The sequence below is a fragment of the Fonsecaea nubica genome, assembly GCF_001646965.1.
Source record: "Fonsecaea nubica strain CBS 269.64 chromosome Unknown Scaff13, whole genome shotgun sequence".
Classification (NCBI taxonomy): Eukaryota; Fungi; Ascomycota; class Eurotiomycetes; order Chaetothyriales; family Herpotrichiellaceae; genus Fonsecaea; species Fonsecaea nubica.
Window position 1 is genome coordinate 343,153 of NW_019173686.1, and position 23,932 is coordinate 367,084.

The window sequence follows — 23,932 nt, forward strand, 5'->3', positions numbered from 1 at the left end:
TGGTTTCCCCGGTTGTTGTTCAGAACCGGCTCGGTGTCTCTTGGTCTTTTGAGAGTTTTGCCCCCAAATCTCCGGTCCTCTCTGTGCTCGTACGTCAAAACTTTGATCTCAATAGTCGAATAGGGAATCATGCGAGAGAATGAACGAGCATGCAAAGGGGCATTTGAAATCGGTCTTCGCTTGTAACTTGGCCGATGGCTCCGGAAAGAAATGACTGGGGGCCCAGCGCAGATGGAGCTAAAACGGCAGAAATGACGAATAACCAAATGATCCTTCACACGCGCCGGTTGTGGTCCCTTCGTCCTTTGCCACGTCAACTCGGGACGAGGCTGTAGATAGACAGAGGGGCGTTGCCGGGGGAGCTCACGAGAAAATGAGAGGGATAATCATTCTCATCCACCCTTTTCTTCCGAGATTGCTGTTCGGCTCAAGCTCAAGCTCGATGGTGGACCTCCTCGATGTCCAGGGGAAAGAGTGTAAGAACCGGATATCGAAGGTTTAGAGAGAAGAGACATACAAAGCTGCAGGAAAGGAGACGGGTGGGGAATAATAGGTCAGCCCCTTGCAGAGTCGGAAGCTGAATGAAGAAAGAAAATATAGAGAGAAGAGAAGAGAAAAGGTAATAGGATAACCTTGCCTAGTCAGGGCCCGATAGGGGAGCAGGTGGATTGAAGTTGCTAAAGGCAAAAGGTCTGTGCGACTCATCATGTATTCAATTGAGAAGCCCGCCGGGCTGAAGATTAGGCATTAGTCTCCCGATCCAGCCTGTTAGGTAATGCCGATAAAGTTCCTCGGCATGGATATCTTGATCTGAGAAGGTGGTTTGCTGCGTTGTGCTGGGAAGAGTGCTTGTTGTTGTTCCGACCCAGTATTCCGAGGGTATCTGAAGATTAATAATAATCAGACCCGGCGCCCGGCGCTGATATGTAAAGCCGGTACAGCTAAAGGACGGCGCGGATAGACTGTTACCCCGCCGGACATGCCAATATAACGTTAGGTTCAAGTCGAAAGATCTGAGTCAAGGCTGAGCTCCTTTGAGGGACCGAGGTTTTTGACTTCTGAAAAGGGTGGAAGCCTTATTATATCACGTGGCCATGGGTTTCGTCTTTGTCCACCGCCTTCAAAGAGGTGATGGCCACCTGTCGCCCATGGTTTTGAGAAACGCTTCTCCAAATTTTGATTGGAAGTTGTCGCCAGTCAGCCTGTTCGTCTGGAGAGGTCGCCTGATGATGCAGGATTTCGGGACTGCACTTTCGCTTCTATAAGGCAGGGTAACTCTAGCAGAGTTTTCGGGCGACTTGAACATCCCACCTTGTTAGCGATGACTAGATCAAGGCCTAGAGGTCCATCTTCCCCAAGCCGCTCAATTCCAGTTCGGCCAGTGTCTCTCCTCCAACGTCATTCTCATCAACTCCTATTTCCTCAGCGTCGGCATTGGCATCAGCATCCTCGAACCAGAGCCGCACGCTGCCGTATGAGATGCACAATTCCTCTCCGACCTTGATATCACGTAGTGCAGTGTAGACAATAACATCGGTCTCGGTATTGCGCATCCAGCCGACGTTTTGATCCCTCGTTGAGTGGTTGAACATCGATCCAAGTCCCAGCGCAAGCGCTTGGGTCATGGTGCGGCCGGACTCAGAGGGCCAGTAACTGCGACAGGAGAAGGACAGTAAGAATAACGGTATAGCATCATAGGAGGAAGATCCAGATGACGGTATGTTGGCGACAAACCTAGCCCTGCGAGGCCAAAGGGTTGAGGCTTACTAGGTGTAGTGCTGAAGGCATGTGTGCTTCGTGTGTTTCTCAACCTCATCCTCCGTGAATATTAGTACTGGGCTGACCTCTACCACGGTGCCGTGAGGGATGTCCTGGGTCGCGAAAACGCCTCGACCTAGAAATGTCAAGACACAGATAGGTCAGGCTCAACTCGAGGTGGCATCTTGAGCAGTTGGGGTAAGGCTGGCAACGTGCACTGATTTCCTGCCCGGCATGGAAAAGCGGGTTGTTGGGGTCAATCCGGGGAAGGAAACTCGTGATTTACTCACACGAGGCGCAGAATCACGCAATCGTTTTTCATCGAGACCTACCCTTTGGGGTATTCATGACAAGCACGAGACCAGTTGTCCTAAGTAGGGGTTGATCTCCCCGGAGCGTGGCGCCATTGTCCGACATTTGCAGAAACCGAGGCAGCAAAGGGTGCCTAACAGGGGTTCAGCCTGATCTACGACAAGTCAGGGGAACTAAATGCCTAGTAGGCCTAATGCGTGTAGGATGGAGTGAAGAGTCTAATGTCTCGACGCGAGTGAAAAAGTCGAAAGATTCCAAAATAGGAAAAGCGTGAGATAGGGCGGCACCAGGTGGTGAACAAGATATGACGTCAGAGAGGCATTATTTCTGATGCCCGGCCGCTTGGGACGAGACCCTCGCTGTCCCTCACCTCACCATCCAGTCTGAGTTCATCAAGGAATTATGACTAACAGTGCCACCAGTGCGCGAATTTTTATGCTGCTGCCTAAGTTATATTCCCCGTCAGTGCTGACGAAAACCACCACCTCTTCCCGTTGAAACTGCATCTGTCTTCGAGGTGCGTTGTACCGACCCTTGAGTCGACCTTGGGAGGGAACCCTTCGACCCTTTTACCACGACAGTAGAACAGGAAGGCTACAAGAGAAAAGAATGCCAAGCAAAAGAAAAAAGATGGGAAATTGGTCAACAGAGGAACTGCGCGATTTAACTCATCGAACGGTGTTGCGTTGCACCCTCCATGTCTGGCATAGGGAATTCGATGGAGAGTATACCCTTCCGACCACTTCCGCTGCGCTTAGGCTCCCAACTTCCAGCCCACCTACCGCGCGATGAAACGGGCAAATGAACAGGTACTACGGCCGCAGCCTTGCGACTCAGCCTCATATGTCGATCTTCGTGAAGACCTTACTGGTCCATTCTCTCGGAAGCTGACGCTTCCCCGGACTCTGTGTCCCTTGTGTCGCGGCAATAGAATCCTCCCGCGGCTGAAGTAAGTGAGCGATTTGACTATACATCAAAGGGGGAACGACGTCATTTCGATATTTCTAGTATGTGATTCCGTGCTCGATGGTCGTCAGCATGAGTGCATAAGTAGAGAGGCGCTGTTCGCCCGAAAGACCTCTTCAACATTCCAGTGTTTGCGCATATCTACTCGAACAGCAATCAAACGCCTTTGGAGAAGCAGTCTACCAAATCGTATCCACCAATCATAATCAAATTCCTACCGCCCGAACCTCCTTCCCCAAGACAACAACTTCAATAGTCACAATGGCCGAAACATTCAACGGACAAGTGCTTATGGACCAACCCGCCGGGACAGGCAACCGCCCTTACGCTGCCGAATCTTGGCTTGAACCATGGCTCATTAAGCATTCGGAATTTTATCGCAAGCACTTTACCCGTGACGGACGTCGGGAGAGCAAGTCTACCAGACGCCACAGCGTCGTCGCTGAAGGACTAGAGTCCAGAAAAAATTCGGTTGCAGCTCCTGAAGCTGAGGCCGCTGCTACCACCACCCCAGAGACCGAAGGCACATCCGCCACCCCGGCTCCCGTTGAGCAACCAAGAGAGAGCGTCGACGCCGCGACTGCTGCTGAGGCTGTGGCCAAGAAGGACAAGTTCGGTTCCTTGCGCCGGAGCGTTGGCTGGTTTCCACACCCATGATTGAGTATCTCGAAGGAGTGTCTGGAAGGACGTTAATGGTGAAATGTATAGGGGAGAAACCTGGAGTCTTTTGAGGCTGGGGATGTGCGTTTGATACCCAAAGTGAACCATCTGTACGAGTATATGCTTGAATTAGGCAGCCATTTTTGAGAAGCGTCAACAATATTTCGTTTTAATTTGCACAACTTTCATTTCCACGACATAGCTGGTCACTTCTTTTGTCCCCTTGTCGTAGAGTGTGACGATTATCCCAATTAGAAACATATGTAGTGTTAGTAGCAAGTGGTATGGCTGATTGGTGGAGGTTTTGCTCTATCAACCCATTGCCCTTCTTTACCATTTGGTGTTCCTAATTTGGTCATTGTGAATTTCGGCATCGAAATCTGTACTCAGTACAAGGTACATATGTATCTATGTACCTGGTGTGCCTTGGTATGGTAGATTCAAGCATACCGGATTGGTGGAGATTCGGCAGCTAAATCGAAACCGACGATCATTCTCGCACGACAAGGGATTGTAGCACGGTACTTGAGTTCCGTCACCAGAGATGGGAAATATGCTCTCGACCGAAAGCCCTAAAAGGTTCCAGATCCCAAAAAGCGATGACATTCTCTATTGCTCAGTCGGCCGAGAGACACTTTCACGTGCCCCAAATGAGGCAAGCACCAAGATACGGCCAAATCAAGCCTTTACCATTTATGGGGCGCGGGACTCCGTGGCCAATCAGCCGCCGTGGCCCTGAAAATCGCGTCCTGCGAGGCACGCGTGGCATGTTTGGTGTGTGTGAAAATGTCAATGGTGAAATTGTCCCAACCGGTCAGCCGATGATGGAAGCAAAAAGACCCTGGGCGTCAGTCTGATAGAAGCTGACTATGCATTTAGAGTATGACTCGTCCAGCTGGGTGGCATTACGACTACATATACAAGACCAGAGGCATCCTCTCGGCGGCCGTCAAAGTCCCTAAACTATTGTCTTACATCTCATCTCGCATTCAGCCCGGATCCAATTGCACCATTCAGCCTCTGCCCAAACCCCTGACTCCACCACCATATCAGACATAGTCCGCCTGCGCTTGTCCGAGAGGGTGGGCGACTACCATTTATATTTATATCAGTCGCCTTCCAACCTGTCCTCACCGTCGCCACCATCCCGATTTATCAACCCTCGCTCGAGTTCACTGACAGTCCTCACCCGACACTCGACACCATGTCCACTCACACCATTGTCATCATCGGTGCGTCCTTCGCTGGACTCAACATCGCCCATAACCTGCTGAAGACTATCCTACCCCAATTGTCCTCGGCCGAGAAACGTGCCTACAAGGTCGTTCAGATCGCCCCCAACGACGAGTTCTACTGGAAGATTGGCGCTCCTCGAGTTCTCGGAAACCCCAAGTCGCTACCGCTGGAAAAGGCTCTCATCCCCATCGCCCCTGCCTTCAAGGCCTACTCAGCAGAGCAGTACGAGTTCATCAAAGCCCACGTCACTTCGATTGATCCCTCGAGCCGGACTGTTCACACCAGTACCTCAAATGCCGTCCACTACGATTCCCTCATCATTGCCTCCGGTACCAGCTTTGCAAGCCCCTTGTGGTCTGTGACAGACGGCTCTGAACCTCTGAAGACCGCCATCAGCGAGATTCACAAAAAGCTCCCCGACGCAGAGTCTATCTTGATCGCTGGTGGAGGTGCTGCTGGTGTGGAGACTGCAGGCGAGTTTGGAGAAGTGTACGGAAAGAAGAAGGAAATCACACTTTTGTCTGGCAGCACTTCCCTGCTTCCTAGACTACACAACAAGAAGGTGGGCCATGACGCTCAATCTCGGCTTGAGAAGATGGGAGTCAAGGTTATCAACAACAGTGTTCGAGTCGTGGAGCACACCACTGAAGGCGGCAAAGAGGTGTTGAAGTTGAGCAATGGAGAAACCAAGACTGTCGATATCTACATCGAGGCTACTGGTGACAAGCCGAACAGCAAATTTGTCCCTCAGGAATGGTTGGACGATGCGCAAAGGGTGAAGACGGACCCTCATACTCTCCGTCTAGATGTTTCTGGGGTCACGGGCGTCTATTGCATTGGTAGCGTCGCCAGCTACGCAGATGGCTCCATCCTCGACGTCAAGTTCGCAGCACCAGCCCTCTTGGAAAGCATCAAGACGGACCTTCAAGGCAAAGGTAAGTAGTCCTTCAGTTTTCACCCTTGTGCTGTGCTTCTGCTAACGATATTAAACAGGTGGCCCGCGCACCAACAAAATCTACAAGAAAATTACCAGCGACATGCAGTTTGTCCCCATTGGTTCCCAGGGAGGCGTGGGTGTTGTCTTCGGCTGGAAGCTCCCCAGCTTCTTGGTCAAGATGGCCAAGGCCAAGGACTTCATGATCGGCCAAGCTGTGAAGACCGTCGAGGGCACCGCATGATCTCTCGAGAGGCATTGGTAGAACCTGAGCGGGCATTGTGTTTTTGTGTTTGTTTTCAATAGAGATACCCGGTCTTGACTGTCAGCGGCTGCGCAACAGGGCGTCTGCTTGAGTTGGGGAGAATTTGCATAGAGGATAGCGAGACTACATACTAGTATACGGTAATCAGATCAATCTCGATCGTCGTCCTCACGAATCGGGAGAATTAGGATGTGGAAATTTCCAGAGCGATGCTCGATGGGTCGATGGCGATATTTCCCGATGCTTTGCTTAGGAACGCTTCCGCCAGAACATTTCCGACCGCCGCCAATGATTGCCTCGCCGACGATTTTCCAGCCAATTATTTTTCCAATGCTCAGTACATTTGCTTCCGCGAGGTCAAGCAGGCGGTTTGATTATATGGCAGTTTTTTCCTTATTTAAGACATCATAGACCGGATATTCCCTTTGTGCTAGATCAAGCGGCCATCCTCTCTTTACCTCTCTCGTTGTGATAGAACGGCAAAGATGCTGGGGCGGGTTTCTCTTGCTGCGAAACCTTCAGCACCAGTAACCAAACTCTTTCCCTGCGTCGCAGTGCGGAGTAGTTGCTTGAAAGCTGCTTCCCTGCGAAACTTCTCCTCCTCCCTCTCGCAGACGTCACGCAGGACAACTTCCATATCCCCTCGAGCTTCACCCGACCATTACCGAGCGTTCAGCAGCACAGCAAGAATGTCCGCAGCTACGAGAACCGAAACGGATGCGTTCGGACCCATCGAGGTCCCCTCAGACAAGTACTGGGGTGCTCAGACGCAAAGATCTTTGGGCAATTTCAAGATCAATCAGCCTCAAGATCGAATGCCGGAAGGTGTTGTTCGAGCGTTTGGTATCCTCAAAGGGGCTGCGGCCACCGTGAATATGAAATATGGCCTTGGTAGACACTTCCGATAAAGCTTCTACCAAACACCACCGCTAACCAAGGGACAGACCCCAAGATCGGAGAAGCGATCCAGCAAGCTGCTGCCGAAGTGGCTTCCCTGAAGCTGGTCGATCATTTCCCTCTCGTCGTCTGGCAGACAGGCTCTGGCACGCAGTCCAACATGAACGCAAACGAGGTCATATCGAACCGGGCGATCGAGATCTTGGGGGGCCAAATGGGCAGCAAGAAGCCTGTACATCCCAACGACCATGTCAATATGTCTGCTAGCTCCAACGACTCCTTCCCCACCGTCATGCATATCGCGGCTGTCCTTGACTTTGAAGAGCGACTCATCCCCGCTGTCAAGAACCTCAGAGATGCACTCCAGAAGAAGGTGGAAGCATTCGACAAGATTATCAAGATTGGAAGGACCCATTTGCAAGACGCTACACCATTGACACTTGGCCAAGAGTTCAGCGGGTACGTGGCTCAGCTCGATCGAAATTTGGAGAGAATTCAAGCATCTCTCCCCCATCTAAGACAATTGGCCCAGGGCGGTACCGCCGTTGGTACTGGCCTCAACACGTTTAAAGGCTTCGCGGAAGGGATTGCTGAAGAGGTGACGAAAATGACTGGCACAGAATTTGTGACTGCCCCAAACAAGTTCGAAGTGTTGGCCGCCCACGACAGCATCGTTGAAGCATCCGGGACACTTAACACACTTGCTTGCAGTCTGTTTAAGATTGCACAGGATATCAGATACCTTGGCTCGGGACCTCGTTGTGGTCTAGGAGAGCTAGTGCTCCCAGAGAACGAACCTGGCAGCAGTATTATGCCTGGAAAGGTCAATCCTACTCAGTGCGAAGCTATGACTATGGTTGCTGCTCAGGTGATGGGAAATCATACCGCTGCAACGATTGGCGGTATGAACGGTCAATTCGAACTGAATGTCTTCAAACCCCTGTTGATCCGAAACCTCCTTCACAGCAGCAGAATTCTGTCAGATGCAATGAACGGATTCGTCGAGCATCTTGTCGATGGTCTGAAGGCGGACGAAAAGAGGATTAGCACACTTCTCCACGAAAGGTATGTCTCGCCGCTCCCAGAGATCTAGCTTTGTCTATTTACTTACTGTGTTTTAGTCTTATGCTCGTGACCTGCCTCAACCCAGTCATTGGTTATGACATGGCCTCCAAGGTTGCGAAGAATGCGCACAAGAAGGGCTTGACCCTGAAACAGTCAGCGATGGAACTGAAGGCTCTTTCCGAGGAGGACTTTGACAAATACGTCCGACCAGAGCTCATGCTTGCACCCAAGGAGAAGAAATGATGCGACCTAGTCATCACTTTAACTGTCCTAAAGTCGCAAAGAACTCATGTTTGTACAGATAGCGGTCCAGGATTCTACGCACATCAAGGTTGACCTGGTTTGATTGTATTGTACAAAATTCACGATATTTCTGCCTGAGATCGACATAGTTATGATAGACTTTACAGATATAGATTTATCTTCCACCGTCGAGAAGGTCGTTGTTCCCGGTGGTGCCTCACAACCCATATCTGCTGTTTGTTGAGGTGGCGATCTGCAACTTCGTGATTAATTGACCAAAAAGGTATAGAAGGCCTGGCAGGTTCATGGCAAGAAAGCTTGTCCACAAAGGTTCCTTCGTATGTACCGATTACTTTTACCGAGTAGACGACGAGGCTTTGCGGGCAGAGATCCGGCAAGGCTGAAGGGAACACGTGAGTGTTGAATGGTCGGTAAAGGACGGAGTAAACACCGGCAAATACCAAGATGTCTTCGGCTAATGGGACTTCTCCGTGATGCGCTAAACCCGTTTCGAAAATCGCCGCGCTTATCCCATCTTCGGCATTTGCGGTCGTACTTCTTTCCCACGGTGGCTGGCAGCTCGAATCGCTTCTCCGCTTTCCACCAAAGTCGTCTCCCGGCCGACTTCATCTTCCCCTCTCTCTCCATGAGGGGCTCCATCTCCACACCTAGCATCAGAGCCAGAAAGACACGAGGCTTCAAGGAGCTATGGACACAACACAGTCAGTTGGCGGCGGCGGCAGAGTCAAGAGAAAGCAGTCGGGCAATAAGATCAAGACGCTGCCGTGCCCGCACTGTCAGCGACTCTTTGCTCGTCTAGTAAGTCCTGCTCAATTCCAGCACTTCAGCTCGCATTGGGATCAACCGGCTATCCAGCTACAAGACGACTAACGAGAAAATTTGTTGGAACCAGGAACATCTTCAACGGCACATTCGCACCCATACCAAAGAGAAACCCTTCGTCTGCGATATTTGCTCCAAGACCTTTGCCCGCAGTGACCTGCTGGTGCGCCACGAGAGGCTCGTCCACCCGGGCGAGGAAGAGCAGCATACCACGCGGAAATCACACAAACACCACATTCAAAATGCCAATGCGGCAAAGGAGGCCGCAGCGCGGGTGCAGGCGCAGCATGGAGCTTCGAATCATTCCGACCCCATGGACATCGCGCCACAGCAGAATCAGGCCTTGCTCTCCCCTCATCAAGGTGCGCACGATGGGAGAGGGATGATGGACATGCTGGATCCGCAGCTCATGCAACCCTCCAATGGCATCAACTCGGTCGATGGGATGTCGGCGCACCAGTCGTCTGTGATCAATGCGCCGTCACTCGATCCGTCCTGGGGCTACGACTTGAATCTTCTCTCGCACGCGGCCAGCCATGTCGCGTCCAGTGGTCAGGATCACTACATGTCCGGCCTGCCGCAAGTCACGCAAGAACAGCTCAACGAGCCCTTGCAACAGATCATGCCGGCAGTGACCGAGGGGCAATACCAGCCGAGAATGCTGACCGAAGGATATGGGCAGTCGACGCCCATGTTCGAACCCCCCGACCTCGGCGATCCCATGCAAGACTTCACCGTCTTCCTCGACAGTGTCGGCCTTTCGTCCGAGTGGTATGCCAATATGTTTGGCAATGATCAGGTTGATGCGTACAACTCACCCACCGAGTTGCGAGGCGATCACTTGAATATATCGAGGCCTCAATTGAACGGTGAGCATCCTACCGATAGCAAGCTTGGTGTTCCTCAAGAAGAGACGAGCACATTTTCACGATTTGGATCAAGACTTCCGTCCCTTCAACCAGAATCCAAAGATTCTGACTTCACTCGGCCAGACCCTCCTCGAAGTACGGTCGAAGAAGCCGAGGCCAAAGTGGTCAGGACAACCTGGGATGTCTCAGATACAGATCGATCCATATTTGCCTCCAAGCTTGCCGCATTCGACAATGTCATGCCCAAAGGCTTCATACCTCCTTCAAGGCATTCGCTTTCGAGATACCTGGCGGGTTATGTCAATGGCTTCCACGAACACCTTCCCTTTATTCACGTGCCATCTCTCCAAGTTGCAGGGAGTGCTCCGGAGCTTGTTCTAGCCCTGGCCGCCGTGGGTGCCCAATACCGATTTGAGAATAGCCGAGGGATCGAACTATTCTATGCCGCCAAAGCCGTCGTGTTGGAACAAATCAGACGGCGTGACGAGTCCTCGACGACTCACTTGTGGAACCGACCTCGGACAGGGTCGATGGCTCAGTCGCCAGGAGGAGGCTTCACCAACAAAAGCCATTCAAGCAGTCCGTTCCAACACATTTCTCCCGAAGACGCACTTCCTGCCGATAGCAAAGAGCAAATGGACTCAATACAAGCGCTCCTGCTGCTGACTGCCTTTGCTACATGGGAGAGGCATACTGAGCTGCTGCGTGAGGCTTTGGCCTTTCAGAGCATTCTAGCACGGCTTGTGCGAGAAGCCGGCCTGACGAGTCCGGAAATCATGCAGTCGCCGGAGGAGCTGACTTGGGAGGACTGGATCAAAATCGAGGGCGAGAAGCGGACCAAGCTCATCGTCTACTGCTTCTTTAATCTGCATTCAATCACCTGGAATGTACCTCCGCTCATCCTCAACTCGGAAATCAAGCTCAACTTGCCCGATCCTGCCAACGAGTGGAAAGCCACCAGCGCGGAACAGTGGAAGAAATTGCGACAAGCAAACTCAGCACCGCAGATGCCTTTCCAGACCGCGTTCTCCCGGCTGTTCAACAAACAGAACCAAGCCACGGCGACTCCCATTTCCCCACTGGGCAACTACATCCTGGTCCACGCTCTCATTCAGCAGATTTTCTTTGCTCGACAGCTTTCGCTAGCCTGGCCCGGCGTAGCAGGGTCGAGTCTGCGCATGGAAGACATTACTGTCCTCGACATGGGGCTCTCGTCCTGGAAAGCCGGGTGGAAACGGGCACCCGAGTCGAGTCTCGATCCTCAGAATCCCAACGGACCAGTGGCGTTTACCTCGACGGCTCTTTTGGGTCTTGCATACATTCGTCTACATGTCGACATGGGTCCACTCCGCCATCTTGAGACGCGCGATGCCGTACAGATTGCCACATCTCTGTTCAATACGCCAGACCTCCGCCGTGACCCTCGGCTGACGCCCGCCCTCTTGCACTCTGCTCATGCACTTTCCATCCCTGTGCGACTGGGGATAGATTTTGTTGCACGCACACAAACCTTCTTCTGGTCCATTCAGCATTCGTTGTGCAGTCTGGAATGCGCTTTCCTCCTTAGCAAGTGGCTCTATGTTCTGTCCAACCTGAAGAGCACGGGCGGTGCCCCTGTCACTGAGCACGAAAGAAAGCTTCTTCTCTGGGTCCGGTCTCTCCTCGACGAAACGGAGATGACGGTGCCATTGAACGGAGATGCGAATGACCACACTGTGCTGAATGAGTCTCGGGAGTTGTTGGATGACACACAGAAGATGCGGCAATTGAGCGTGGCGGTGGTAAGGGTATGGAGCAAGACGTTCAAGGGGAATACGAGCTGGGCAATTGTGGACATGATTGGCAGTGCACTGGAGATCTATGCGGACATGTTAGAGGGGGAAATGGCACGGTAGGGGGTTTATCATTTCGGTTTGGGAGAATGGATATACAAACACGGCCAGCCTTGAAGTGGTGCCAGCATCGATCGGCAGGACGAATACTGCCGGGGGCGAAAAGAGGCCGAGTGGTATGTGGCATGCTTTTTACAGTGTGTACGAGTCTGGACTGTGATTCTTTTTTTCACAAAGTTCTTTGCGAGCTGGTTGAGCTATCCAGCGAGCGATTGAGCAACAGTTTCTGATACTGCGGTGCGCTACGCTTTCTTTTTTCCGTTGTTTTTTTTTGGCCATATACAATGGAGGGGAACAGAAGAGAGGGGAAAAAACAAGGGCAGAGGGACAGCCAAAAAGCAACGTCGAGCGAGGAACAAAAATGCAGACAGGCAGGATGGTTGTTCAAGACGGGGGTTTTTTTTGGTTTGTCTTACTGCTTTTGCAATTGCTTTTGTGTTTGGGGATTTTTTTGATTCTTTTCTGCTACGCTCTGCTACGCTCCGTACGGTCGGTCAGTTGAGTTCAATTCAGTCGGTTCAGTTCCCGTTCCTGTGCGGTATAGTTCAGTCCAGTCCTGTGTTGTTGGCAGTCAAGTCAAGTCAATACAGTCAGTCCCTGGCTGCTCGGTTTCTAGGTAGTCAAATCAGTCAGGTCAACCAAGTCAATATGAGCTCATATAGATAGATATATGTACACTGTCTCTGCTTTGCTCTTGGAGTAGAAGTTGGAAGGACATGTAGGTAGGTATATATGGTTTGATTCATTTGGTGGGAGATACACAACACATCAAACATCACATCACATATAACATAGCGTAATATAACATGACATAACATAACATACATGGTTCCATTTCCTATCTTCGTAAGTACAGTAAGTAGTAAGTGGTAAGTGGTAAGTGGTAGATTCCTCTCCCTCTCTCCCTCTCTCCTCCTCCACCACCCATCCAAGTCGCATGTCCCGTATCCCACACCATATCCCATATCCCAGCCTGACCTGACCTGACCTGACCTTACCTTTCAAGTCTCGTCTCGTTCGTGTACATGTCTCCTCCATCAGCCATCAACCATCAACCACAGCACACAGTAAATCAGAAATGCTCTCACAACAACATATACCACACCACACACACAAAGATCATACAACCACCACAACCACCAGTGACCAGATCACACAACCACACAACCACAGCCATCACCATAACCATCAACCATCAACCATCAACCTAACACACGCTGAAAGTGCTGCCAGCCCAACTCCAACACTCTGCACCCCCAACCAAGGCGCCATGCCAAAATGTATCACCAGAACCATCCGAGGTATCCAGAACCCTGTTTCGACACACACACAAGTATGTGCCCTATCTGAACCCTTCGACTGAACGGCCATCTGTGACTTGTCCTTTTTTGATGTGAATCCTCCGAAGAGACGATCAATCACCCTCGTTGAGCAACCATCAACGCTGAGCACAGAGTTTGTATCTAACAAAAAACAAACAACCAAGAAGCAACTATCTAATTTGAGTATGATTTTCTGATTTTTTCCCAAGTTTTTTTTGGTGGTTCACGAGCGTCCCCAATCACCGTTTTCTTTTTTTTCCCCTGAGGTTTCACAAGTTGACTCTGAAAAAACATCTGTGCTCGGTTGCTCAACGAGGTCGTCACATACCCTTGTCAAGGTCCTGCTCCTGCGCATTCCTCGATCCAACCAACACACACCAAGCAACCAAAGGTGAGAAGCCTCCAGCGTCCCGGAAAACCTCCACGACTGAAAACAGACAGCATCTTCAATCAGTGATAGCCCCACCGAACGCCTCGAACTGATCTGCAGCCATTGCTATGAAAAAATCCCCTTAGAGCCCACAGAGTTGACAGAACAACTGTCTGAAGCAAAGTGTGAAGTGAACGACGTGTATGGAATGGATTCCTGAGCCAGTAAAACGCCCACGTCAAATGTCCATCAACACTCTCGGAGGCCACTCAAATCTCAAAAACTCCATAGTTCCGTGGGAGCATGAGAACCGTGCTTGCTGAGATAACCTCCTGATTGCTTCAAGTAGTCGTGGCCTCGGATCAGCTGATCCTCCAGCCAGACGTCAGAAGCCTGCAACCCAAGCTTCGCACCCTCCAGTTCGCGACACCACGGCAAATGCCCACAGCTATCACACTGACGACAACGCCACTCCGGGACGATGTGCTTTGGCCAACAGCGGGCCGGTGTGATTAACAGCGACGGGGCAAATGTCACACTCTTCTTCTGATCCGGGGCACCAGATGTCACTCCATGGCCGGCAGAATTTGGTGTAGTAGGCTCCGTCTCCCCAACGAGATCAACATGGTGCTTCAAGATCGATTTGACCGGGCGGTCGAACCGAGTACTCCTGATTGGCTCCGAGTTGATGCAACGCTGGATCGACATTGCCTCTGGTCGTCGAACAATTGGGCGGAAACCTCCCCCGCCAATACCCCCAGTCCCTCTCTTTTTGCCGGCCTCTTTGTCAACCGGGCGCCCAGCGTAAGCAACAAGGGGCTTGTCAAGTCGTACCTGCTCAGGAGCAGGCCGGGGCCCAACGAGCGACGCCTTGATGCGAACCGGGAGCCGTGACGCCGAGGCTGTCTCCCCTGTGACGGTGCGAGACGTGGCGGTTGTCTTGTCCTTTCCCACATCGCCTTCCTTGCCGGGCGTGGTGGATCCACAAAGCCGAGACGACGACGACAACATGCCATTAAGGACCGGTGTGACCGGTACGGGGATCAGAGATCCCATGACCTTTGCTTTGGCTGGGGCTTTGACCGAAGTCGCTGCCTTCGCCTCCGCGGCTGTCTTGTCGTCCGACGATTGCTTCTCCGATCCACACGAGGCCGTAGCGGTCGGCGCAGGGTCCGAAACAATTGTCACAGTGGTGGTCGCCGACGATGAGGGGGCATCCTCACAATCCTTGACCCCGGTACCGGCCGTTGACCGTCCACGGAGGACGCTGTTGACCAACCAAGGCCGAGACCTGGCAGCCCTCAGTGACCTCCTCAGGTCGAAACTGCCGGAAGATGCTGATGATGGCTGAGAGACGAACTCCTTCGCCATTGCTGATAAACTGTAAGTCTGTAGTCTGTACACTGTAAGCTTTCTCAATACGCACACACAAAAGGGGGGCGGGGTTACCTGGAGAGGAGAAAGAGAAAGTGAGCACGGCGGGCAGCACAGTCACCTTTTGTATGAGATGCCTCGAGCGTGCTCCATCACGGTTGTTGATGTTGTGGACAACAACACTGCAATGGTTCCAGTGGTTCACAAGGTGGACCGATACAACTGCTTCACCAGTAGACTCCTGTTCTTCAATGGAGATGACCATGAGAGTTGTTTCTGTGGAGTCACGTCCCCCTCGTAGGCTGTATACAAGCAAGCAAGGGCAGCCTTTTCAGCATCATCCGCAGCCTTATTTTCTCGCAAGGCGCAAGGTATTTGAAAAGGGGTTAGCCATGGGGAAGGCTGCTGGTTCGAAGGCGTCCACCAGTCAGTTCAGTGTTGTTGTGGTGGCGAATACAACTCCACTCGCGTGTGACTCTTTCTTCATACCTGAACCCGCACACAGTGCTCAAGTCGATCACTGAGACAGAGACGAGGTGTATTAAACGAGGCCCGCGGTGGATTCGTACAAGAATTTGTAAGGAAACGTGTTTTGCTGGGCTGGAGGAGTCAATGGAGGGCGTCTTCGTCGAATGCGGTCTCGACGAACTCGGAGGTGATCCACAAGGTTACTCACGACCGTCCAAGAGGCAATCCAGTAGCTTGTTGAACAATTGGGACGGGTGGAACTCGAACTTGACGAGCAGCTGAGGATGTCGAAACCCAAACAGGACGACGCCGGGTCTCAAATACGAGCGCGGTTGACGGTACGGTAAACAAGTGGGTCAACGGCGGTACAAACTTCACGCGTAAAATATTGTGGACTAGCCAGACCCGACGATTGGGCATGCGGGAAAAACATACCGTGGTTCGAGAGGAAAAAAATAATAATCGAATACGAGGTTTGTTGTTTGAAGGTGCCATGTTGATTGAGTGTTGGACTTGCAGGATGCATGCGAGGCTGCGCTTCCGCACCACGTCACGTGCTCACCCCCTGTAACCATGTCCCTGCACACTTTGTAACATTGTAGAGGATATGAGCCGATTGAGACATTTTCCGTGCTCATGGTTCTGATGGCCATAGTCGAGAGTACGCGTATCCTGGGGCAAATTTGGTTAACGGGCCTTATGAACACTCGAATTGTCTCGACCTTACTGATGGTGCTGAAGTATGAATAGTCCTTGCAACGCTCGTATTCCTGACCCTGGTGGCTTTCTGAAGCTGGATTCAATGCTGTTTCCTATCATATTAACATCACTAGCAAGTAGCTGACCAAAGACAATCCCGGTTGCCTCCAACAATGCTGGTCTGGCTCGAGCCATCTATGCCGTGTGATGGTTCAAATGAATGCTGGACTTCCCTCACCCAAAATATGCTCACCTGCACTTGTACTTCTCTCTCCCCGTCGACTTCTCAGAAAATTGCTGACCATTCTCTTGCTACCCAGGAGCCCCAGCACTTTGGCTGCACTCTTCCCCACAGAGTAGGACCGCGATGGTAGTACTGTTGCCCCTTCATTCCCGTCTCCTAGGCCAGTCTCCAACTCCCGGCCGGCTCCGTCCAATGTGATTCTAGGTGCTACACTCAACCTGTTATTTCCAAACGTGTCCGGATGACCTTGCGTCCTCTTGCCCAGGTACATGCTGTCAAACGGACGGTTGTGGGGAGGCACATCCATGTTAAAAGGCCTGCTCAGTCGTGCGACCAGGTGATCTTTGGCATTCTCACTTGGACTTTCATAGGACCTGCTCGGCGTGGTTGAGATAGACTGATGGGGTGTAGAATAGAGATTTTCTGGCTGGAACACGCCTTCACTGGCTCTCTTGCGAAGTCGTCCGCTCGTCGTACCATTCCGGAATTGCAGTTGCAGCCTTCCCGGCGTACTCACTGGAGGAGAGTCCGATTGGATCGGCGGACTGTTTTCTTTGCCAGCACTTTGAGGCCCAAGCGTCCTCTGGCTCCTCTTCTCCCTGAAGACCTTCACTAAGTTCCCAGGGCTCAGTTTTCGTAGACTTCCGCTGCCTTTGCTACCGTCCTCGGCGTTGTTGGAAAGGCTGCTCAAGGCGTCGGTGCTGGCCCTTTTGAGCAGATCGGCATGAGCTCGGACGGAAAGAGTTCCATTGTGCACCTTCGGGCCGCTTGATCCTGAAGCAACGACAACATTCGACAGGTCATATCCTCTCGTCTTGGTACAGGTACCCGCTGACCTTACCAGTTGGCTCGAGGCACCCTCTCCACCATCTCCAGCTTCCTCCGCCAAGGTGATTTGAGCTCTTTCCCGTGTGTGTGAACTGGAAAAGCTATCTGTGGTGTGCTCGTGCTTTTTCACGGTATCTGACCAAGGATTCCATCGATTATTCATAGACGGAGCAAATGATGTGGCCAGAATGGTTGCCATGCTATTTGTTTCCGATTCTTCGGGAGCTTTTGTACGCAGCTCGTCCGAGCTCTCAAGAGGCCGCTGATACTGTTCATTGGATCCGCCGTTCGTTGTCCGGGAGTAGATACTGGCACTGCTCAACCCGAAATGAGGGCGGTTCATTACGGGATTGCTCGACTGGCGATTGATGGTGACGCTACTGTTATCCGAGTCTGCGTGCTTGCCGCGGCCATCGCTGGTGCGGCTGCTGCGACGACGCCTCTCATTTAAGAACCTCTTGAAAGGACTTGGGGTGTTTGGGTTCTTTTCGCTCGAGAAAGGAAAGAAGGTCGACTGTGACTCTTGTTCCGCCAGTCGTTCCCATCTTATGTCGGCATACTCCTGATGTGGCTCATCCGTCCTCGCGCTAGCAGAGTGATGCCACGAGCCAGATTGGCTGCTGGACAGGGGGTTCAGAATATTCCCAGTCATTGTAGTCAGCGAAGAATCACTCTGAACCGCTCTGATGGTAGGTTTCATGTCCGAGATTTCTGTGCTGTTCGCCTCGTACCCATGATTGATGCCTTCCAGAGCAACTCTTGTCCTCTCGATTTCAATCTCTTCCTGGTTGATTCGTTTGATCAATGCTGAATAGATTCGCTGACTATCCACTGCCGACATAGTCCGGGCGTCATTCGTGATTGACTGCAGTGGCTCGTGGAAAACGTCGACCCCGCCAATGTGTTTCCCAGCGGATGACGAGGGCTGATGAGGACCTCCATCTTCTTTGATGATCGAGAGTCGATTGCGCTCGATAGGACCAGACCGCATACCAATGGAGCCTGTTATGCTGGAATTGGTCCAGCTGGTGACTCGGGATCGAGCATTGGAATGGAGGCTTTCACGACTTGCAGCGGAATGTACAGCATACGGCACCTTGTCTAAACCTTCAAGCGACTCATGTTCGAGAATAGGCTGAGAGTAAATGCTTCGCTGCGGAGTGAGGCCGTCGTCCATGACTTGGTATGCGTCGAACCCGCTGACAAGCGTAGACTCCTTGTCAAACTCGGAGAAGTGGTTGCGCTGGGCTTCCAAATGTTGAGGAGGCAAATTGTCTTTCTTACTCAGCGACTTCCCAAGCACCCTGCGGACTCGATCGCGAAGACTAAGCGAAAAAGATCTCGTGGCTGTGGTCTCCGGCTGCTCAGCCTCGAGGCACGCGCTGGCCCGAACTGTCTTTCGGAATTTGTGCTGCGTTCTCCTCTTCGCTTTGCGAGGTGTACACAGTTCTGTCTGTTGCAGGTCTGCGTGGCCAGCGCCATCGAGGAACTGTGCTCGAGCCATCTCAACTGCCTCTTCATGTCGCTCCCAAGCACCGTCTGAGCCTTTGTAAAGCGTGGTGTTGCTCTGGCGGCGTAGGAAAGGAAGGGAGCGCTGAAGACGCAGACGAAGATTACCATTGGGAAACGCCACGAGGGATTTCGACTTCCGGACTCGACGATACGACGATGGTAGAGCTCCATAGTTTTCAGATCCAACTTCCGAAGAGGTCATCGCATGCCTCGCAGCAACCATAGCAAAAGCATCGCCCCCTCTTCTATTGCGATAGACGCAGTCGGTCATACTGGATATATCCAAAATTGCAGGCTGGGAGATATGGTACAAGGATGAGATGGCGACAAAAGCCGACCGCAGAAGTTGTCGACGGCCATCTTCAGGAAAGAGCAGCTGCACCCTGCAATCGCCCTCTGCCTCAATCGCGGGAAAAGAGCAGCAGCCATCGTCCCCAGTAAAATGGCCTCTAACACGACATTAACCTGCTTTTTGTTCACCCGAAGCTCGTTGCCTATGTGGACTGTCTTGTCTCCCGGGAATGGAATCCGGGGAACTTCTGGTCGACCTCATGGTGGCTCACTTGCTTGAGACGTGAAGACATGGCTTGGGAGCGCGGCAGAGTCCGATATCTCCCTCTCAAGCCAGCGAGTTGGCTCGGGCTGGCGAGACTTGAGGTGGTGACCACAAAAGTCGCGTTCAAGTTCGACCTGCGACGTTGTTGTTCAAGAGAATCTGATTCGCACTAGACGGTGGGCACGGCGATCAGATTGCTGTGGCGGGAGAATCGTCGCCAGATGCAAGTGCATGACAGAGTGGGACTTCCAGCGATCGACGAGAAGGGAGCATCTTCCGAACGGTTACGCAAGGTCGCAAGGCTGTACTCGGTTACATGGTAGGATGTCGACTACTGAACGAGACGTGAGGCTGTACCTGACCAATGCATAGCAGACGGGGTGGTCAACGCTGGATGATTGAACGCCTGACTGCAAGATACCATTTTGTGACAGGGCTTCCCACAGGGGGAAAGCATTGAACAAAGCGAAGAGACAGGCGGCCAATCATTCCCGCAGCACCAACTGCCCGCAAGGGGAAGAATGAAGCATGAAGTGCCAGCGAGTCAGTCACGCGGGAGAAGCGGAAAAGGCGGAAGAGAACCGACAGCTTTGGTGCATTTCAGGCGGTTGCTGCAGGCCACGAAAGCACTGCCCGCCTTTGTCTCACCAGCGCCTATAGTGCCTATGCCCTGCGGGCGATTAAACGAACAAAATTATTATTAGAGATGAACTACCTACCCCATGCTTCTCGAACTACTGCGAGACAAGCCAAAAAGGAAAAACTCCGACGACAGTGAATGCTACTGATGATTCTCGGTCCAAGTTACCACCTTTGCCCTTAGCTGCAGCAGCCCAATCTGTTCAATACGAGAGTGATGATTCGAAGCGCCTTGTCCATGCGAGGGCGTATGAACACGAGAATAATACATACAGTAGTGCTGAATCTCCCCGGCGGAACGGAGTGGAAAGTCCTTGCTGCACGCTGGACCTTGTGGGGAAGAGGAAGTGAGGCATTTTCACAAAAGGGCTCAAGGGGTTGATGACCGCCCTGTGTGCACTTGAGATAGAGTGACGCGAATGTGCTGCGCGGATTCGCAACCTGTTGTACGAGCTCGAGTAAGTAAGTCAGGCCCGTCAGTCAGTCAGTGCGTGCATATGCATTGTGCAAGCCAGGGGCTAAAAACATGATCACCAGGTGCGCTGTGATTAAGACACGGAATAACACATTGAAGCGAAGCTAGAGATTAATTGTTCAACTTTTTTTTGTTCTTGTTCTATCTAGGTCACTCTCCGTGTGGGACGAGTTGGACCCGGAGGAATATAGCTCGTCAATTTCTTGTAACGTACAAGTAGGTGTATGAGACATTCCAGGCGCATTCAAAATGTTGGTACATGAGCAGGAAAACCAGTTGCTGCCTCACTACCGACTAACGTGGACGCCCGGTCTCCGTTCGCTTTTGTGCTCTCCGCAATCCCTTTCCAATTGAAGTGCTTTTGTTGCCCAAGCCGGCGCAGAAAAGGATCGACAAACCCCGCCCTAACTTGTCACAAGGACCCTTTGGCCTGCAGCTGCAAGCTGCAAGGCGTCGTCACTCGTGTGCAAGTCTGGCGTCACCGATAATATAGTTGATACACAGAGATCCAGACCGACAACATTGCGAATGTCTGGCTCCAATCAAAAAGGTGGACAAAAAAAATTGCAGGTGAATAGTAAGGTCGTAATGTTGCCTCCGGATGCAGGAAGTCGCTAAAATCAAATTGTACTCTCAAGGTGTGCCCCCCTGAAGACGCCAACGCTGAAACCCAACAGTGACAAGAAAACTCGAGAGGTGAAATTGGTGAATAGCGGTGATGGCCGGGTAATAGGAGCCAACACCAATCGGAGGCGGCGGTCGTCAATAATCGTAGCTCGTGGGGTATCAAGGTTTCATGAGAACCCAATCCTGGCGGAAGCTTTCGCAGTGGCCTGGGATGGGTAGCCAAGGTCGGACAAAAGGCAAAGGCATGAATTGCCGAAAGGATGAAGGAGGATGATTGGGGTTGGAGGTCTGAGTGGGCAGTTATCTAGCCTCAGCTGCAGACAGCGGCATGGTGACATCAGCCTCGAATGACGTAGTCAGGAGACCCGACCGGACGTTGAGCGGCTGTGTGAGGACTGATCGAAATGGTCGGCTAGGTCGACTGCGGAAGTTGTACATCTGCAAGAGAAGCGAGTTAGAACAATCGTGTTCCTAGACGTATTGAGAGAGGGAGCCGACATACTCTGCATTCTGCACATTTGCCGCCAGCAGTGTCGCATCGGCCACGGCATCCCCGAGGTTGGTTTGAGCACGAGAACATGGTGTGTTTTCCTTTTGCTTGGTCTTTTTTTGTGGGGTCTGCACTGTTTCAATGCTCTGGCGATAGCACACGAGGCGAAGAGGAATCTCGAACTCGACAGGCGATCGATGGATGATATGTAGGTAGGGAAACGCGGGTTGAGGGTTGAGTCACCAATAAAGTGATGACGTTTGGATTGGTTTCAGATCGGTGATCGTTGTGCGCAGTCTACGCGCAAATTTGTTGAGTTGTTGAGAGGGGTGGTTGTTGTACAGCACAGTTGAGTCGCAGTCTATAGAGAAAAGTCGTGGTCGCAGAGAGGACTGTGGTTTGATGGATTGGTGTTTGTTGTTCAGAGAAAAAGGAGATCGAAGGCCTCGAAGAAGGCGGATGGAACGAGGGTGATATAGTGTCCAGTCTGGCTCAGTTGTGTGGTCAGTGGTCACAGTGGATTATAGTTTAGCGGATCGGTGATCAGCAAGTCGCTGCATGTCCATCGATGCAAAAAGATGTCACGCCCCGAGCTCCGAAACCCTCGGGCAAAGTTTAATGGGGCAGCTCAGCTCAGGCATGCCTGACACATCCATTTGCTGGCTGAGGGGCAGGGCATCAGTGCACCAAGGCTCGCAAGGCCCCAAGGCACCAGGCAAAACTAGGGCACCCAGGGCACCCACACAGCATTACGAGTACCCGTACCTTAGCTACTACTCATCCACTCATCCTACAGGGGGCACCGCCTGACTGTTCTCCCACGCCCTGTCGGCCTCATCACGTTATTGCTACCCACCCACCCTGCAGTCCTGCACCTCTTATTACGGGAGCAGAACGTACTCGTACGACTTCCATTGTTGGTCTGGCTTGTCTGGTCACCATGACCACAATATGTTTCCCCAATAGTGGCAGTCTGCGCCTGCGCCTGCGCTTGTGTCTGTCTGCTTCCCGTACCTTGTGCCTGCGCCCGCGCGCTCCGGCTCCTCGGCACCACACAATCTCACTTTCCTGCCCACAAGGAACCCTTTTCCACCTCGTACCTTGCTCCGAACAACCCTCCATACGCGCACACAACACGCAAACACGCCTCCACGGCCGACGTATACAGAAACCACTACGAGGTACTCTTACGATTCTCTCCGTCTGCCCCTACGGACCTACATACCGTTTACGTGCCCTTACTCCGTTCCTCTGGCTCCTCCCGCCATTCCTTCCTTTGATCGGACCATTCAGGTCTCGTCCACCTCAGCAATTCAATAATCCAGACGACAAGTACAGGGGAAAATTAGGCAGAGTTCCGGAAAATATTGTCCAGTAGTCTCGGAGCCTGCCCAAATTGCAGACACGAGGTTTCGTCAACTGGTTACCTTGCATTGTGTTGTTGTTACGTTGCGTCCCGTGGTCCAGTTCAGCACTCGGATGTACGCTTACCCATTTCTCGCATCTGCACCATCTGCAGGCTCTGTGCCAACCCACAAACCCTGACAAGTGCACTTTCCTTAGGGGGTAGGCGACTCCCTTAGTCAGGCAGGCCCAAGACTTCTTGGCTCCAGGCTTGGTCTTCTCCTTGCAAGTGTCCAGTTTGGCTATCACAGCGCCTATTGCCGCCCATAACTCTCTGCCTAAGGAATACTCCAGTACCCCAGTACCTTGCGACGGATCTTTGCGGGCTGATTCCACATATGCCATTATGTGTTCGTACTCAGTCATTCTCTCGAAGCACTCTATACACCTCCTGCTTGGTCAACTGAGGTGACCACAACACATACTCGCTTCATACCACTCGGTGGAACGAGCATCCGCGTATTCCCAGGGCTCTCACGCCACAACACAGTGTTGCGCTTGAATGAAAGAGAACATCTTGTTTATTCGGAGCACAAAGAGTATTCTCGGGGTTGAGAAACAAACACCATGCTCCGCACTCAGTCTGATGCTCCGTACTTGGGCCGCTGGAGCACAAGTCAATTCCGGAGCCCGCACCTGAAACGCGATGCCAATGATTGTGAATCAGCTGATGACTTCAGGACCAGACCAGAAACTCGCCCATGTGGTCTAGACTCATCTCCGGGTCTGATGAACGCCTTGTAGATGGCATGATTGGTATAGCGGGGTTGCACAAACATCTTCCTCCCTTTTCCCCTTACGAGGATGAAAGCCGCGCGAGTGCAATCTTCCAAGCGGACCATATTGAAGAGTAGTCATCAGACCACTTGCACTAGCCAACCCACACCACACCTTTGCGCGTCGGTCCGTGGGCCAACCTAGGACCTTGTGGTTTGGAACCAAAGGCTGACAAGAAGCCCATTGGAGCCAGCCTTCTCGTCATCC

General features: G+C 52.1%; 7 protein-coding genes across 7 annotated transcripts; 4 read left to right on the forward strand and 3 right to left on the reverse strand.

The window, feature by feature from the left end:
* Positions 1-1,337: 1,337 nt before the first annotated feature.
* AYO20_02985 (hypothetical protein) lies at positions 1,338-2,175 on the reverse strand (the record flags this gene model as incomplete). The annotated part of the gene is made up of 3 exons (XM_022641289.1): positions 1,338-1,653; positions 1,768-1,894; positions 2,091-2,175. 3 exons carry the CDS (start codon positions 2,173-2,175, stop codon positions 1,338-1,340), a joined length of 528 nt encoding a protein of 175 aa, XP_022502820.1.
* Positions 2,176-3,297: 1,122 nt separating this feature from the next.
* Positions 3,298-3,693, forward strand: AYO20_02986 (hypothetical protein; the record flags this gene model as incomplete). Its single annotated transcript, XM_022641290.1, has 1 exon — positions 3,298-3,693. One exon carries the CDS (start codon positions 3,298-3,300, stop codon positions 3,691-3,693), a length of 396 nt encoding a protein of 131 aa, XP_022502821.1.
* Positions 3,694-4,900: 1,207 nt separating this feature from the next.
* On the forward strand, positions 4,901-6,110 carry AYO20_02987 (hypothetical protein; the record flags this gene model as incomplete). Its single annotated transcript, XM_022641291.1, has 2 exons — positions 4,901-5,867; positions 5,926-6,110. The coding sequence occupies 2 exons, from the start codon at positions 4,901-4,903 to the stop codon at positions 6,108-6,110; spliced, it is 1,152 nt and encodes a 383-aa protein (XP_022502822.1).
* Positions 6,111-6,820: 710 nt separating this feature from the next.
* Positions 6,821-8,336, forward strand: AYO20_02988 (hypothetical protein; the record flags this gene model as incomplete). The annotated part of the gene is made up of 3 exons (XM_022641292.1): positions 6,821-7,022; positions 7,076-8,093; positions 8,150-8,336. 3 exons carry the CDS (start codon positions 6,821-6,823, stop codon positions 8,334-8,336), a joined length of 1,407 nt encoding a protein of 468 aa, XP_022502823.1.
* Positions 8,337-9,044: 708 nt separating this feature from the next.
* On the forward strand, positions 9,045-11,943 carry AYO20_02989 (hypothetical protein; the record flags this gene model as incomplete). The annotated part of the gene is made up of 2 exons (XM_022641293.1): positions 9,045-9,155; positions 9,250-11,943. The coding sequence occupies 2 exons, from the start codon at positions 9,045-9,047 to the stop codon at positions 11,941-11,943; spliced, it is 2,805 nt and encodes a 934-aa protein (XP_022502824.1).
* A 1,965-nt stretch (positions 11,944-13,908) lies between these two features.
* On the reverse strand, positions 13,909-15,003 carry AYO20_02990 (hypothetical protein; the record flags this gene model as incomplete). Its single annotated transcript, XM_022641294.1, has 1 exon — positions 13,909-15,003. One exon carries the CDS (start codon positions 15,001-15,003, stop codon positions 13,909-13,911), a length of 1,095 nt encoding a protein of 364 aa, XP_022502825.1.
* Positions 15,004-16,385: 1,382 nt separating this feature from the next.
* On the reverse strand, positions 16,386-19,028 carry AYO20_02991 (hypothetical protein; the record flags this gene model as incomplete). The annotated part of the gene is made up of 1 exon (XM_022641295.1): positions 16,386-19,028. One exon carries the CDS (start codon positions 19,026-19,028, stop codon positions 16,386-16,388), a length of 2,643 nt encoding a protein of 880 aa, XP_022502826.1.
* Positions 19,029-23,932: the final 4,904 nt, after the last annotated feature.